This window comes from Eublepharis macularius, chromosome 5 (genome assembly GCF_028583425.1).
Source record: "Eublepharis macularius isolate TG4126 chromosome 5, MPM_Emac_v1.0, whole genome shotgun sequence".
Lineage (NCBI taxonomy): Eukaryota > Metazoa > Chordata > Lepidosauria > Squamata > Eublepharidae > Eublepharis > Eublepharis macularius.
In genome coordinates, this window is record NC_072794.1 from 28721783 (window position 1) to 28739882 (window position 18100).

At 42.0% G+C, this 18100-nt stretch overlaps 1 protein-coding gene across 1 annotated transcript in view; it reads right to left on the minus strand.

Annotated features, from left to right (window-relative positions):
* Positions 1-3661: 3661 nt before the first annotated feature.
* Positions 3662-18100, minus strand: part of PAPPA2 (pappalysin 2) — a 151090-nt gene continuing 136651 nt past the window's right edge. Inside the window, exons 21-22 of the mRNA XM_054980337.1 lie at positions 12842-12940; positions 3662-3736 (exon numbers count right to left, since the gene is read on the minus strand). Coding sequence (XP_054836312.1) covers positions 3662-3736; positions 12842-12940 — 174 coding nt within the window. The remainder of the gene's footprint in view (positions 3737-12841; positions 12941-18100) is intronic.

The window sequence follows — 18100 nt, forward strand, 5'->3', positions numbered from 1 at the left end:
TAATTATCTCACAGCTGCCAGTCTCGGTGCACTTCACTTCCCAGCCGTACCATACTCAGTTTATTTTATATTGATACTGCTTGAGAACCCAAGGCCGACATCCTAGACACTGTTGTTATTTTAGGTTATATGTAGCTTTAATTTTAAAGAGTTTGTATATATCTGGAATGCTGTTTAGACTTTATCAGATCTTTATAATATTTATATAAGCACTGAGTCACTTAAGCACACTGGTTTGCTGATGTTTACATATTGTTATAATAGACTTGATATTAATTACATTTATTGATGATGTTGTTACATTTTCCCCTTGATTGTGGGTTTCCACCCCTTGTTTTGTACCCTGGAAACTGCTGCCTGAGTGCCAAACTAAAAGTGAAGTCTTACACAGGTTGGACACTAGTCGGCTTCCCTCAAGTTTTGATGGGAAATGTAGGCATCCTGGTCTTGCAGCTGTAATGGAGAGCCAAGCTGTAAAACCAGGGTGCCTACATTTCCCATCAAAACTTGAGGGAAGCCGACTAGTGTCCAACCTGTGTAAGACGTCACTTATAGTTTGGCTCTGAGTAAATAATACTGACTTTGAAGGACCCAGGACTTGATTCTATAGAAGACAAGTTTCACACATTCATGTGGCATGGATGCCACCAAGAACTCAAAAAGTGCACATTTGTGGCACGAGTTGGGTAGAGCACTCATGCCTGCCTAGGTGGCAATACAGGCAAGCCCATCATTCCAGCTTCAGCTGCTGCCTGGAACCAGCTGTGGTTCCCTACATGCACAATGCTGCATGCGTTGATTCTAATCCATATTAACGTCTCTCCACCACACACACACAACTGCAATAATGAAGAATCATATATTGGTATCTTAGGCAAACTTCTCTGAAATCTATATCCTGGAATTGTGTTTCTTATTTAACACCTTTAACAATTGGAAGTCTTGGCCCATGTCAGAGCATTCTAGTGCTGCTAGAACATTCTCCATTCATGATCTGTGCTCTGGTGCACAGCAAGAACTGACAACCGATCATTCTAGGGGAATTGCCCATATTGAAATAGCTGGAGTAATGGATCATAATGGATCTCATGATGAGATCATGGGAGCAATATGGGTTCAGATATGGGGTTTCCCATCCCACCACCAAGTTTGCTTTGCAACACTAACATAGAGATGAAAGAACATTTATTGGGGAGGATCAGTGGAAAGGACACGGGTGATTAACTCATCCCCCTCCAAATAATTTCCCCTAACTTCCTCCCTCACCATTCCCCCCCAGCTCCCAAACTGGAAATGAGTGGGGGTGGGGGAGCAAGGGAAAGTATGGGGAGAGGAGTGTGAGGCTGAACCAAAATATGGGAGAAGAGTTAAGAATCCCCTTGCAAATCATCATTTCTATTACCAGTAGCTAGCGAACATGTTTGGGAAATGCCTTTGCCATCTTAACGTATCATTCCTCCCTTAAACTGAATGTTTAGGACACAGGTATAGTTTCGTCATTCTACAGGAACATTCCATGCTTACACAGTAGTCAGGGCAGGAAACTGATGTGGCCTACAGACTATGCTAGAGCAATGGCCCAAGTTCATTACTTAAGATCTTTGGAATTCCCCTGACAAACACTCCTCATTACAGCTTTCAGGGACAATGTGCTCAAGCACAATGTCTACAGCAATGGTTTTCACACTTTTAACTTCCAGGGAACTCATTCTACGTTCTCTTCCAAGGAACCCCAGCATATTTGTCATGGAATCCCTGCATACTGCAAAGGAACCTGGGGCACATTCTACGATACATAGTTAACAGAAAGCACTGGTCAGGCCTGCTGAACCTCACAGTTGCCTCTGTGAATGGAGAATAGCCACACTCTATAGAGAACGGCCAAGGTTAGTGGGCAAAGCTCATTCTGGAAAGTTTGTTCCCCATTACTATTCTTCTCAACAAGGAACACCCAATTAGGTTATGAATAATGACAGGCCCCCCCGAAATATTTTGAAAATCTCTCATTCTCGAGTAACATCTCATGCATTCTGGAGCAGTGTAATTATTCAGTACATGCTACAGCACTGAACTATACTAATGCTCAGCAGCAAGAAATCCCACTATGTTAAATCAACACTATTAAAACATCTCTCTGGGTACTGATTTTGCAGACCTTGAAATTGTTGCTTGCCTGTGGTAAGAATATCCCATTGACCAAGCAGGGAAATTGCTAAGGTTTTTCTTTTTCTTTATAGACACAAATAGCTGCTACATAACATGCATAGGAAGGATAGCTAGGCTTGTAACACAAATTTGAGGGCCCTTAACCTGTGGACTTATTTGCAACTCTATCTTGACGTACAGCCTCTTACTGTGAAATAGCATGGGTTTTCATTTAATAGTGGCACTTCTAAAAAAAATGCTAACGTCCAGAGTTTCTGTGGCAGCCCTTGGCCTGTAGATATGACAAGTACCTCTTTGACGTAGTGGCGGGTGGAGATGCGAGGCAACTCCCACTGCACTAAAGGACATGTCTTGGGGCAGTGTACACAATAAGAAGCAAGCAGTATAGCCTTCCAGTTCGAGTTGGTATTCCCTGCACATGGAAAGTAGTAGTACATTGGGGAGAAGGCTAAACTGGCCAGTTTGGTGTAGTGGTTAAGAGTGACAGGACTCTAATCTGGAGAGCCGGGTTTGATTCCTCACTCCTCCACTTGAAGCCAGCTGGGTGACCTTGGGTCAGCCCCACCCACCTCACAGGGTGACTGCTGTGGGGACAATAATGACATACTTCGTAAACCGCTCTGAGTGGGCGTTAAGTTATCCTGAAGGGTGGTAAATCGAATGTTGTTATAATTATTATTATGCTAGTGGTCTATGTGAATGGAAAGGGTGGGGGATTGGTTTGTTTTCAGGTAGAGGATCATTAACACACATTCCTCACACCTGTCGCCTGAAACGGTACAGTCTAGAGAAAATGTACACAGATCCAATGGTCCTGCTAGTTACATAAATTGGCCTCAGCTTCGCCTCAGTCTCTGGGAATTCCTCTCACCACCTGACCCTCCACTTTCTTCTCCCAATGGTCTGTACTTCACAGCAGCACATTTTCAGCTTAATAAACAGCAAATAAAAATATAATATAGATTTGTAATAAAATTATGCTTAAATATTTGCAGACAGATCGCCTTTCTCTTCCTCCCCCCCTGCACTCTTGCTAAACCAAGCCCTAGATAGTAAAAAGGGGGGGATGGGAGAGGGGAGACAAAATTCAGAGCAAAGAGAAATGGTTGTGAGGCAGCAAACCATTGATACAGTAATAGAATGAAGAAGGCCTAAGAGCCTGTCCCCAAAGCTAGGTTGCCAAGGGAGCTGATGAGGCTGTGGAACAGGTCCTTGACTTGGGTTTCAGTTCCTATCAGGAGGAAGTTGAACCGGGCAGAGGGGAAGGGGCAAGTGGTCTTGAGAATGCTAATTTCCACCCTCTTATGCCTCCTGCTCTCTCCCTACCCCACTCCCCATTCCTTTCCTTCTGCACCATGCCTCATAGTGCTAGGCCTCAGTGAACACTCCAGCTCCATTCTCTCAGCCCTCCCAGTTCCCCTGTTCACACTCCCCCACATGCCCTTGAAGCTTCTTCCCGGTCTGGCCTTGACGGCACAAGTTGTCCTGGGTGCCATTATTGATTCTCTTCTGCCGCTGGGTCCCGGCAGCTGCATTCGTCCTGGTCACAGTCGTCAGGAAACGGAACCACCTGAAAGGATTAGATAAAATGATTGAGGAAGGAATAGAGGCCTGGCTAAGTTAATGGAGCCCCCCTCCCTCCAATACAGATGTGTTATTCACGCAGTTCAATAATTGATCTATTAATCTCTGTCCTAAAAAATTGTCCAAGATGATGATGTACAGTCTTTAAATACATGAAGCTGATTTACAAATCCAAACAAAAGTCTTCAGCTTCAACAAAGATACAAAACCAAACCAGCTCAAGGTGGGGATCTCATTCCCCTGGTAGGGATGGGGGATCCCCTGTTCCCAGCCTTCGCCCCGCCCACCACTTCTCACCTGGCCGGCAGGGGGGAAAGGTGAAGGAACAGGAGCCTCACAGCGTGCTCTCATGCACTCCTGAGCACGAGCACTGTGCTGGGAATGATGTCATTCCTAGTATGATGCGGAACCAACGAGTCCTGCGAGGGACCGATTTGATAAAAATTGGCTCCCAATCCAGTAAGCACTCCCCCCCCCCACACACACACCTCCATTCCCTGGTTTCGACCCAAAGCAGCTTACATCATTCTCCTCTCTTCCATCTGAGAGCGTATGACTAGCATAATGTCACCCACTGAGTTTCCATGGCAGAATGGTGATTTGAACCTTGGTCTCCCAGATTCTAATCTGAAACTCTTTAACACTGCACCACACTGGCTTTCATGGGGTGGTTGCTGTTGAACAGTAGCAAGCAGTCAGTCCTGGATGAGTCATGCAAGTCATGTGGTATCAAGTAATCCAGTAGTTACTACTTGGCCTAACCTCGATGAGTCCTCCCTCAAAGGCCAAAACCCCTTGAAAAGGCATTGCCCACTCCCCCTTCCTTTTATTGACAGAAACCAAGGCTTGAAGGCTAGCAATACTGCTTGAGTTGTCTAGCTACAGCCACTAGGGTTTAACTTTGTAGAAAGATGTGTCTTGTCTATCCATGGCCCCAGTATCTGGATTTAAGTATTCATAGATGAGGCTGTGTTGAGAATTAGATATTGATGTTGTTCTGGTATAGCAGAGTAGAAAAGAGCAAGCATCCAGTAGCTTCTATAAGACTAACAAAATGTGTGGTAGGGTATGAGCTTTCATGAGTTACAGCTCACTTCCTTCAGATACCTTTGCTCTTTTCTACTGCTACAGACAGACTAACACAGCTATCCATCTTGATCTGTCTGGTATAAGATGAACACCTTTTTAACAGGTGGTATTTGTATCATTCTGCCAAGTAAATAATTTTTTAAGACACTTCTGCATGTGATCAGAAATCCAGGCAAGCCAGAATGTGACCTTGTAGGGTTTTTAAGGCAAGAGACAAACAGAAGTGGATTGCCATTGCCTGCCTCTGCATAGTGACCCTGGGCTTCCTTGATGATCTCCCATCCATGTACTAGGCAAGCCTAGGCCATCCAGGTCAGAGCCATGTGAAGTTACAATATGGCAAAGGGTCATCCAATCTGTGGATGACCACATTTTTTCATTGTGTGGGATAACATCACAATGTATCCTTGGTACGAAAAACATCTCTCTGGCTTGCCTCCTGGCTTCACAAAAGTCAGAGGAAAGCTGGGGTAAGCGCAAAGAAACAAAAAACGTGTTCCTGCTCTTTATCTTATTCCAATGGCAAATTGTTTCCTCATGGGGGATGCTCCTCCCTCTGCTGTAATGTCTGGCATGGCTTGCCAAGGGCATCCTCAGGATCATGTGGACAATTTCCACACCAGCGATGGGACTCCTCCAAAAACATCTGGCAAGGAAACTCACCGTGCGTTTGAGTGAGTTATATCAGAGGTTACAGGAGGTCAAGGGGAGCCACCATGCAGAAACACCCTTTGAAAAAAGACTTATTCCATCCTGATTTCCCTTCTGTTATATCTGCCAAAATATACTTCTTTGCACCAATTGGACAGAGAGTATCAGGGGATAACCCCTGTAGCCCCATAAGACTTCTGTGGCTTGGGTTCCATGGATCTGTTCAGTTAGCAGTGGTGCTTTCCTCCAGTGAAAAATCCCTTCCCTTTGATCTGAGAAGTCCAGTTGCTCAGAAATAGAGAACATTTCTGCATGCAAACGTCTCCAGATTTTAACCGTTTGAAATTGCTGCTAACATGAGACACGTAACACAAGTTAAAAAGAGTCCAGTAGCACCTTTAAGACTAACCAATTTTATTTTAGCATAAGCTTTCGAGAATCAAGTTTGCTACCACAGACTAACACGGCGAACTTCTCTGCATCTGTAACACAAGTTAGATTGAGGTGGAGGTTCTTCCAACCTGATTGACATTACATGTCTGTCTGGGACTCACCTTAATAATTGTTGGGGGTTCCAAATCAGCTTCAGAGTGTGGCTGGAGGACAGGCTTCAACCTTCCCTCCTTCCATCCCACACCATTTTTGGAATCCAAAAATGGCCCAAGGTAGAAAGGCTGAAGAAAACAGCTCTCTACTTGGGAACCTATGAGAGCAACCAGCAGTCAGAGGAAATTATTGTGAGCTAGATGCCCCATTGATATGATAAAGTGTTGTTATGTTCAGCACAACTAGAGATATAAATCAACTCCTCTGGCAAAGGAGTGTTGTGTGCACCCATTTCCAAGTCAGGTTTCTTGCTCAATTCTATTGGGAGTGCTCAGGTGTCCAAAGCAAGTTACTGAGCTGGACTGGGGTGGGTTTTATTTTAAAGGGTTCCTTCTGCTCAGAGCTTCATACAAACCAGACTCAGTACATTGAATGGTGTGTTGGAGACGTCCCAGATCTTTTTAATTTGACCTGGTGAAAGGGTTATATGGATTATTCTGCCTTTGAGACAAAAATCTGTTTTTCCCCTCCTGGATCAGTTCACATAAACAAAAAGGCTGATTAAGGATTTTGTCATGATGCCTAATGATACTGCAGAGATGAAATAAAATGTTCTTATCACCTGTTTGGTTTGGCCAGAGGATGCCTCTCCACTATGTCTCCCCAGTGTTCCCTCACTTTACCATCCATCAACCCCTTTGCTCTATTGGCAAAGAATCAGTGAACTCCACCCTACAGTGTGATCTCAGGTCAGAAAGGGCTCCAGGTTACCTCACCTCTACATGAAAACAAGACCCAAACTCTTTTCCAAAATCCACACTCCCAAGCTCTTTACTTTTCCTTTCCTGTGACTGATGAAAAGAAAAACGATTCAAGTATTCAAACGAAAAGGAAGAAGGAGCAGAGTTCCACATTTTGAAACAGTTTTGTCTGTCTCAAGCTTCACTTCAGGTGTGGTTTGGGACCCCTGAGCAAGAGCACTGAGATAACTGGTGATAAGAATGCCAAAGGAGGAACAAACTAGAGTTCTATCCCCAAAGAGGCCAACCTAGTATATTTTTCAAAGGTATATAAAAATAACAGAAGACACCCCCTCTTACATGTTTTCAAAAAAGAGACCTAAGAAACTAAAGAAGCAAGATGTATTTTTTGATTTATACCTTTTGATTGATCAACTAGTTGGTGTAAAAGTACAAAAATGTATAGGGAAAGTAGTCATATTCCTATACCAGTATGACAAACTTTCTATGTTCATGGAAATCCTTACCACACTGATTGCATATTTGCCACAGGATCCTAGCACACTGAGATGATTCTGGGGCATATTGCAAGGCACATGCTACATTCATTTTCTAGCACAGCAGGAACTATCTAGACAAAGACATTTGAGTATTCAAAGAACAAGATGTTCAGGACTTGAACACAAGCTGGCCAAACTCTGAGAGTACTTGGGAGATATATGAGATATCCAAGCCAATGGATCTGGTTCACACATGAATGCCCATAACTTGATGATTGCGCCTTGAATGGAAAGGATACATCAGCACAGACAGAACTTTCACTTTACCACAAACACAGCACTTTTCAATTATGTCAACAAAGTGTGTGATCAGAGGACTGTTCCAGAGTGTGTGATGTGTGGGACTTCTTCATTCCTACTTATGTTGAGGGGCCACAGCTCAGTGGTAGAGCATTTGTGTTGAATGGTAAGCCCAGTCCCTGGAATCATCAATTAAAGGTTCTCAGGTACCAAGTGTTAGGAAAAACCTTTCTCTGCCTGGGAATCTGGAATGCCGCTGCCATTCCATGTGGTTAGTACTGAGCTAGATGGTCTATTGGCTGACTTGGTATGATGTGACAAAAACAGAGGACCCACTCAACAATACTATGTAACCAAACAGTGGAAACCACAAGAGTGGGTAGTAATATGGTTAAATATGCTTATAAATTTAAATAAATTTAAATTTAAATAAATTTAAATTTATAAGCATATTTGACCATATTACTACCCACTTTTGTGGTTTCCACTGTTTGGTTACATAATGACTTGGTATGATGGCATCCCCACAAGTCAATTTACTTTTAAATTTTATTTATGAGATAATTTATATCCTGCCCGTCAATCCATAAAATTGACCTCCAGGCCACATGACAACACATTAAAGGCACAAAAATTACCAATACATCAAAATGCCAGCATCATACAAACGACAGCATTAAAATTATCATTGATTAAAATCCACAGAGTTAACACGTTCAGCTGCCATGCCAATTATTAGCTGAAATCAGCAATGGAGAAATCAAGTAAGGCATTTGCACATCTTAACCAGCTCTTAGGGGCAACTTTTTTTCAACAGTTTTAAGTTTCTTTGCACTGATGCTCCTGCTGACAAGCTGTTAAGGGACTATATTTTACACTATAGCCTCTGTTCACAAAGCCCCAGCAGCCCCTCATCTTGCAAAAAGCCATAGTGAGAACATTACAAAGTCCTAGTATTTGTTACTTATGTGACACCTTACTTATGTGGCTACAAGTAAGTTTCACAACAGAATGAATAGCAGCTCCATGGGACCGTTTGAGGACACGAAAATGCAAAGGGGAGTTCAGCTGCTTCTCCCCGAGTGCTATGGTTGCAAACAGAAAAGAGCTGATGTTCATATGGGAGACACAAAACTCCGTCATGTGTGATACGAAGCCCTTATGATGTTCCCCAACAAACACAAGGACTTTGTAATATGTAGAAATTTATTGTCGAAAGCTTTCACGGCCAGAGAACGATGGTTGTTGTGGATTTTTCGGGCTGTATAGCCGTGGTTACGGCTATACAGCCCGAAAAATCCACAACAACCAAACAAGAAATTGTTCATCTGCTGGTGGGAGATGGCAACAGAAGGAGGCAGACAAATCTACCTTGAGAGTTGCCACAACTGCGAAGGCCCTCTCCTGGGTTGCCAGCCAAGGCAGGGGCGCCCAAAGTAGGGTCTTATAAGATGACCCTAGTGTCGGGAGGTTCATAGGGAATGCTGATCCCCAAATCACGAGGCACTTTAAAGGGCAAAATCAGCACCTTGAATTGTTCCTGGGAGCAGACCGAAAGCTAGTGTAGCTATGGTTGTTGGGGGTTTTTCGGGCTGTATTGCCGTGGTCTTGGCATTGTAGTTCCTGACGTTTCGCCAGCAGCTGTGGCTGGCATCTTCAGAGGTGTAGCACCAAAAGACAGAGATCTCTCAGTGTCACAGTGTGGAAAAGATGTAGGTCATTTGTATCTACTCAGGAGGGGTGGGGTTGAGCTGAGTCATTCTGTAAGAGTTTCCCAGGGTGTGGAATGCTAATGGCGTGAGGCTTCACTGTAACCTGAGGAGGTTCTTTTGCATATGGATTGGTGCTTGATCTAGTGCTTGATCTAGTGCTTGATCTGGTGCTTGATCTAGTGTAGCTAGATCAAGACTGGAAAGATACAGTTCTTATGATACACTCCAGTCAACACCCTGGCTAAAGTATTCTACACAAATTTACATCAAATAAGGGGCAGAAAGGGGTGAAAAGAAGGGACAGTAGACAGTTAATCTCATTTCTGAACCAGTCACTTTTGCCATGAACCCCACACAAACTTCTGTCTCTACTAGACTTTAAATTCATGTTCACCTTGCAAAGAATGGATTTGAAAACCTGTAGGAAAGCATAACAGCAGGGACAGGAAAGTATGGCAGTAAAAAAGACTGCCAGGAGAAAGGTTAAGGACTCCCTTATAGGAAAAACAGCAACCTTTCCAGCTGTTCCAGACATTAAGTGTTTTTTATTCCCAACATGTTTCAAAATCTGGATTCTCTCAAAGGAAAAATTACTTCACGATTAAGTGAGGTAGTTGGACCTGTTTCTTCATTCAACAGATTACAATCTTCTTTCAGTGATTAGTTATATAAGTTTTTTTAGAGCCTTAACTTGATAAGAATTTGAAAAAAAATATATGTATGAGGCTGATAGTCAACTATCTTATTCATTTGTGAAGAAATTTCTCTATGGAGACCAATCAGTTTTCAAAACACACTGTGAATTAAAGACTGTTTTCTACACAGCTTATAATCAACTTATTTGTCCTGTAACACCCCCACCCCCATACAGATGTTGGGTCCATTCTTTCTTTTTTACTTATTTGGGAAATGTATATTCTGCTGATCCTATGAAGGATCTTCTCTTCAGTCTGTTTTCTGAAGCAAATCACCTGCCCCTCTACATACTTTACAATCGAGAAAAGACCATTAGACTTTCATCACAGGCAGCCGCAAGGCAACATGTAGCTTGCCCCTGAAGAGGCCTAACAGTAGTTCAAAAGTTTTTTCAAGATCTCAAATCAGAAAAATGACAGGCGAAAAACACAGTGTAAGAGTGAGTGAAGGAACGAATTAAAGAACAATGCTTCACCAGTAGCCACCAAATAGGCTGTTAAAGTTCAAAAGAGTCAGGAAAGGATTCTCTTCTTCCATCCCAGTTCCCAACCAGACTTCCAATGTACTAGTCTGCAACCTGTCATCTCATTGAGAGAGAAGATGTATGATGCTGTGTTGGTTTATTCTGAAGATGTGCAGCAGCCACTTTCCAGATGGTGCCACCCATCTACTGGATAATTAGAGCAAGACCCTGTGTATGAAGAGAATGGCATCTTGTTGCCTGGACGACCCCCTAGCTCAATCCATGACTATCTCATAGATCAGGGCATAATCATATGCACATGATTAAACGCCACACCCTACAGGATTATTTTCTGCCAACAAGAAACCAGCATAACAGGGAGAAGGATAAGCTAGAATCATTCTCATTGATGGGGGATTCCGCATGATCAATTTTGATCGGACTTTCTGAGCAGTCGTGCCGAGGTGGAGTCCTACGAATCCACTTCTCCCCGATTCCACATTAGGCTTTTGTTTCGCACATTTCATCGGCTCAGTCCATCATGCGGAATTTTTGACAGGATAAAAATCGATTCCTCGTCGCTTTTTCCGGGGGAAATGTGGAATGATGCACATCTTCATTTCCCCCCCCCCAAAAAAAAACGTTGCTACACATAAACGTTGCATCAAACCAACACATTAGAAAAAAATTTCTCACAAAAAAACGTTGCTACACATAAACGTTGCATCAAATAAACATATTGGATAGGCCAGAGCACTTCCTGCCGCTATTGTGGAAGAGTATTGGCTATTGACATTTGGAGGGAAAATTATTACCAATGACCCCGCGTCTATCTTTCCCGCTTTCTTCGTGAGTGGTGTGGTTTAGTGATAGGTGTTGTGTTGAGGACGGTCTCTTTCTCCCTCCATGAAATGCCTAGACCACTAGTTGAACTCTGAAGTCCCTCCATGACACTTTCACTCTACCTCAGAAGCTGTCAGCTGTCAGTGAGCAACAAGTAACAAATTTGGCGTGTTGTAAAATGGACCCATTATTGGCCAGCTGTTGTCATATGACACAGGATACGTTTCTGCATAGATTTGTAGAAACGTTGCAATGTTTTTTTACTTTTTTTTTTTTAAAAAAACGGGGGGAAGAGAAAGGGTAGTGGGTGTAGCTTAGAAAACATGATTGGCCAATCAAATTAAGTTGATTCGAAGGGCGAGAGAAAAGAGCAAGGGTGGGGAGAACATCGGATAAAGAATTCCGCATGATTAAAATCCCTAATCTGCTGCGCATGGACAAATAAGTTGGGGGAAAGCAGGATGGAAAAAAACTGGACAAAACGTGCAGTGACTTTGAATCTGCTGCTAGGATTGCCTTCCCACGTGTGGAAACACAAGAAAAAATCGAGGTCATTTAGAAGCTGAAGCAGGGAAAACCATTCGTGCGGAATCACCCGATGTCTACATTTCTGTGCCTAAGAAGGCATCATATATATGGTGATGTATTTATTTTTAATTTATTTTTATTATTAGAAATATAATATATAGCAGGAAAAAATATACAGCTTAAAGAAAGAAAAAGAAAATAAAAGGGAGAGATATAATTTCACATTAATTCTACTACTCTCAAAATTCAACCAATATTTCAAATCTTCTAAATAAAAATTTCAATTAAAAGTCTTATTATTGCTCCATTTACATTACGTTATAGAACTTCTGCTATATTTTGCTAAACTTCTTCCACAGCTTATCTTAATTAATATAATATGCATAATACGTTCCCCATCTTTCTTGAAATTCGGATATGGGGATTTTACTAATATGGTTTGTTAGTTTGGCCATTGTAGCATAATCTGCTAGTTTATCTTTCCATCCTTCTGATCTAGGACAACAATCAGCTTTCCATTTGGCTGCAAATACCACTCTGGCCACCATTATCATATAATTAAAAACTTTCAATATTTTTGGGAAATTCTTGGGCAAAATACCCATAGTCTTTGGATCCAGAACAAATTTTATTTTCAAGATATCTTGCATTATATCATTATATGGTGATGTATATAATGTATTTAGTGGATCAGGGGATTGTTTTATAGACTAATTCTCACACTACTTTTGTTTGCTCAGGTATTGCGCTAATTTTGGTATGTAAATGAGCTCAAAGTTCATAAAAGTTTCCTTGCTGGACCACATTCCTTGCTGGTCCATTTCATCCACTGCTGTATTCCCAACCATGGCCATTCAGACTTGTCTGGAAGCCCACAAACAGGGTATAATAGTCAACCTCTCTCCACAGTTGGTTCTTGATGAAAACATAATTTGACGTAAAGATCCGACCCTGAACTTAGAAGATCTTGTCCCTAACGTAAAACTACTGTGAAATGGAATGGTTGGTTAGCGCGTCACCTACCTTCCTGGAGGACACTGTGGACGAGCAGCAGTCACCCCCATCATACCGACAATAGGCTCGGTTGTTAATAGTGTCACACCAGCCATCAGCTAGGAAAGGCTAGGAAAGAGAGAGAAGCACGCATTCAGTGACTAGAATGTGATTGACAAACAGGCCACTGTGAGACTAAAGCTTGTAAGAATTATGCGGCATGCTGAAAGCAACATATTTGTTGCAGCATACCAGCTATATCAAAGAACTTCAATGACAGGGAGAATCAACACAAAGAGAACACATCATTTTGATTTGCATATGCTGTCTGAAAAGAGAAAAGTAGATGAAACAGAAGGCCAAAATACCCACGAGCTCAGCTGTTTAAAAAAGGCACGTGATCCCTAAAGTCTATTCAGACAAAGACGCCAAACGGTTTGTTGAAGATTCTGAGTCCACGGACCGCCCAACAGGGATCATGGCAATCCCAAACCCAATCAGGCCTGCATGCACCAAGGAAATAGGTTCCAGGCATGGAACTCCAAGACTGCTTCTAATCAAGATCAAGAGCTGACACACTGGGGTGGGTGGGTGGGGGTGGCTTTGTAGCGTGTGAATTAGCCCTGAGATATGAAGGCTTGCTCTCCAAGTCACAGGAGGGCCTATGACCTTGTTCAACATCTCTAGCTGCAATGCACAGTCTCATGTGGATGCCATTCAGTTATTCCATTGTTTTCAGAAGGATACACATTTAGATTAGCAGACAAATGAACATTCTATAAAGAGGATTCAGCCTCTAACTAACTCCCGCAAGAGTCTCCACGTCTAACCCCCATTCAATCCTCTAAAACTAGCTTGGTTATTTGCACATGTAATCCTCAATATATTTCTTTCCTGAAAGAAAAGAAGATAGAGTCAAAAATAAGGAGGATTTGGGATAATTGTCCTCACCAGTAGAATATCTGGAACAGAAACTGAACTGGTCAGACTACCCTGACATTCCTATGCATTGTGCTATAGCAATCCTGAATAGTTTTAACTAGCCATGAACAAATCTCCCATGACCTGACTCGTAAAAGAACTTGCTTTTATTTAAATGAGCTGGGATGGATCAGAGAGAAGTAGGTCTCCCCCATTCTGTTTTTTCTTTGTTCCATGCTTTGCATTCCACTTTCTCAACTTGATTCTGGAGCATCTGCAATTCGCTACTATTTTATGTTCCTTTTTGCATCTTTCTCTTCCTTTATATCACTAAGGAGCACAAGTACATTGCTAAAACACTGCAAAAATCAAACCTTGTATGTGTGATTACAAGGGGGTAACAAGATTATTGCTGTGTGGTATTTTACTTATGTGAAGGTGTGCTCCTGTACATCAGTGAAACATCACAAAAAAAGAATCATGATAAAGTGGTATGTTATGATCATATCAAGATTTTTTCAGTGCACAGTAAAGAGGGGAAAGGAAGGCATGAATCTATTAAAAGAGCTGAAAACTGTGTCACAGACAGCATCCACAGTGCTCTGAATTAAAAAACAGAATAAAGGAGGCTCCCAAATGCAATAGTTCCACTTTGGAAACAAAACCAGAAAATCTGGAAATCCAAAACGCAGGGAGAACGCAAGGCCTTTTCAGATGTTACAGTCACATGTAGTAGGAGCTTATCAACTGTATGGATTTACCTGATATGTGCCGTTGCCATGTTGTATGAACAAGGACAATGTGTGTATTTATCATGTAGCTCTAGTATGTTTGAAGTGACCATGGATTTGTCAGGGTTCACACTAGGCTGTACACACCTGGTAAATATGTGCATTATCCCTCTTCACACAACAGAGGGGATCACAGGTAATACATGCTTCAGATAAATGCTCCTGGTAATGCAGTTGTAACATTTGGAAAAGAGCTCATGATGAGGACAATGTTCAAGCTATCCCTACTGTGGATGCACTATGCTTACTAATGTAATTTCCAGGTTGCTACTGACAACTCTGTGAGAGCAGTATCACTTACCCACCAGCTCACCAAAACACAGCAGGCGAGGAAGTTTTGGCACATCCAGAGAAAGAAATTATCTAGAGCCTCTTTCTTTCTTTTTGCAGATTCCATGAGGCAGAGGGTTTTTTTTTTCTCTCATTCATATTCTGACTCACTGGGAAAACCAAAAATCTGCTTCCTATGTAGTCTCCATATAATTATTGCAAACAATTACTCCGTTGCCCCCCCCCCAATACATCCTCTCTACATACATATGACCACTAATTGCTCCTTTCTCACCCCCCTGAGCTGCCAACAACAGATTCACTCTGAAACAAACACCAGGGTTCTATGACAACCCTGGAGAAACATGACCGCTCATGCTAAAAATTATCTTGAGGAAAAGAGTGGAAGAAATTTTTTTTAAAAAGGAAATAAGGGGTGGTTAATTGGATTGAATGTTGGAAGAGCCCGAAGCATGCTGGAGAGAATTAGTTTGTGCAGTTTGCTGCAAAATTCATTTCAGTTCATTCGCACCATTTTACCTTTCTTTGTTTCAGATGTACACATGCATTGATAAAACACTGCCACAAAGCAATTTAGATGTTTGTGCCTATGCATCAAATAAAGTGTGTGGTATGATGATGCACACAGAGATGCCTACACATTGGTATAATACTACAGAAAACAAAACTTGATACAATTGTGCATCTATCTAATCACATCAAGATAACTTTTGTTTCTTTTTTGCAGTGCTTTATCAACATGCATGAAATGTTGAGAGATGAATAAGACTCACATGGACTGAGAGAGCTAAAAGCTGCAGCAAACTATATATGCACAGTGCTCTACAGAAAACTTGGATGTATAAAATAGACAAGTGGAGAATTCCTAATGCATCATTTTCACTTCAAGAAGGAAACGTCAAAATCCAGGGGAAAATTTGAATGAGAATTTTGGATGCATCCGTAATATAAATGGACAGTGAGATTTGTCTAATCTTAATATGCCACATTAATGTTACCCATTACCCACCTGTGCATACCTTTTGTACAACACTTTTTCAAGTTCTGGACACAAATCCAGCCTATCCTTATTATAATACCCCTTCTCCATCCACTGGCATATCTACGACAAGGGAATGGCTAAGCACAATGCAAAAGGAAACCTGTCTGCAAGTTTTTATAAGCCCAGACAGGAAACTTGGAAGGTCTGAATTTAGCTCCTAGCAGAAGAAACAAGAATCACTCTGGCACAACAAATACCAGCTCTCACCACATGGTGGTGCATTCAAATAACATTTACTGCACAAAAATGATGTGGTAAAAGGTCCACATGGCAGCTTGACAAACTGGACTTTACCTTCTTTCATGCTGGGATAAAAGATCATGTAAATGCAATATTATGATGGTTATCTCTGATTTCACAATTCCATAAAGAAACATCAGTAACCTATAAATGGCTGGGGAGAAAAAAAAAAGCGAAAACCCACCTCTCTATAAGTATTTCATATGGCCCCTTTCATGTTGCACTTACCACATGCTGCAGTCCATATGGGCTGAATGCTAGCACGTGAGAACCACCTGGGCTGCCAGTAGTTTGTATGGTCCTAATCTACATACAAGTGCTTTTTAAAAAGGACAGCAGGGAAGGTATCATGCAGAATGCTTGAAGAACAATCACTTTCCTTGTGGCCTATGGTCACATAAATCAAGCCTTTAAACTTTTGGAATTCAATGTTCATATAGAGAGATGAAAAGCCAAACTGTTTCACACTGAAGCTGCAGAAAGAGATTGGCTGTGTGGATGTGATGACAAGGAATCTTCACAAACATTCCAGTGACATACAGAACCTACCTATCAGAATGTTCAAAGCCTAAATTATCTGAAAGAAGGGGAAAGTTGTCAGTTCAGTTGGAATTAAAACCACACACAGGCCCTAAAGATGGACAGGCTGAATTCCAGGAAGAAGTTCAAGGAGAGTAGTTCAGGGGTGGGGAGACAAGAAGAAAGGTGGTAGAGGAAAGGAGTAAAATAGGAAATGGGTAATGAAAGATAAACTGCGAGAAAAGGGGCAAAGAACAGAGGTAACTGAATCAATTGCTCTCCTGCAGGCTGCTAATAGTACATTACGGTATTTGTGTCTGGGTTTGTACATCGCACTTTCTCTCACATGTACACTCATGTTCATGTGAACTGGTAAGGCACTTGAGCCCACCATATCTTGGCTGCTTCCGACTGCCCACTGGAAGAGGCTTGGGAATGTAGCTGGTGAGAGGAAATGCCCATGTTCATTGTCCTTATTCAGTATTTTTCTTGGCTGTTCAACAGTTGCAGAATGCCTCTCATTTTACCTTTTTCTTCCCCATCTCCCCTTTCCACTCTGTTCTCTTTGACATGCACAAGAGTAACAATAAATATGGTTAAACACAGAACAAACTGAGAAGGGATGGAAACTAGTGTGATGTCAAGACTCCCAGAATCGTACATGTCAGCGTATCTTGAAGAGAACTCTCTAGGGGCAAAGATAATATATAGGGATCTTGGAAGCACTTGCTTGACTCATGGCTCTGATCTACAATAAACCTCTCTCAAGTGCCCATTATGCAGTACTTTTCTAAATAATTCATCATTAGGTGCCTTCTGTATGATGTTTGTTTTTGGAAATCTTCCTACTGAGGGCTTCTTTTAACAAAGCAATATCTGGAGATGGCTCCACTGTGGGATGAGGTGAGTGAGGGCCAAACTACAATTGACGCCTGACACTAGTTGGACACTTGTCAGCTTCCCTCAACTTTTGATAGGAAATGTAGGCGTTCTGGTCTCGCAGCTTCGCTCTCTGACTGCTGTCCAATGGACTTTTCAACTGTCACTTGTCCAACATTCCGCCAAGCTGCCTACATTTCCCATCAAAACTTGAGGGAAGCTTACAGGTGTCCAACTAGTGTCAGGCGTCACTTGTAGTTTGGCCCTGAGGCAACTCTCCAAGACAGCAAGTTTGAGTCTACTAGTAAGAATGGGTAATGGGCACCAGGAAGCTCACTTACACAAAACTCCTTGAAATAGATGGGATCTGTAGAAGAACATAGTGAGCTGGGTCCAGACTAAACCCAGGCTTAATCTGGATTGTTATTGTCATCAGGCCAGTGAGAACGTGGATGGTTTGACTTCTAGGGATTCTTTCTGCTACCTAGAGACCGACAATAGTCTTTTGGGATTGATGGTGGTATAAGAAAGCCTTAACTGACCGTGATGTGGATATCCATTTCATTTGTCACATGTTCATCTTCCATCTAATAGGTTTTGTAGATT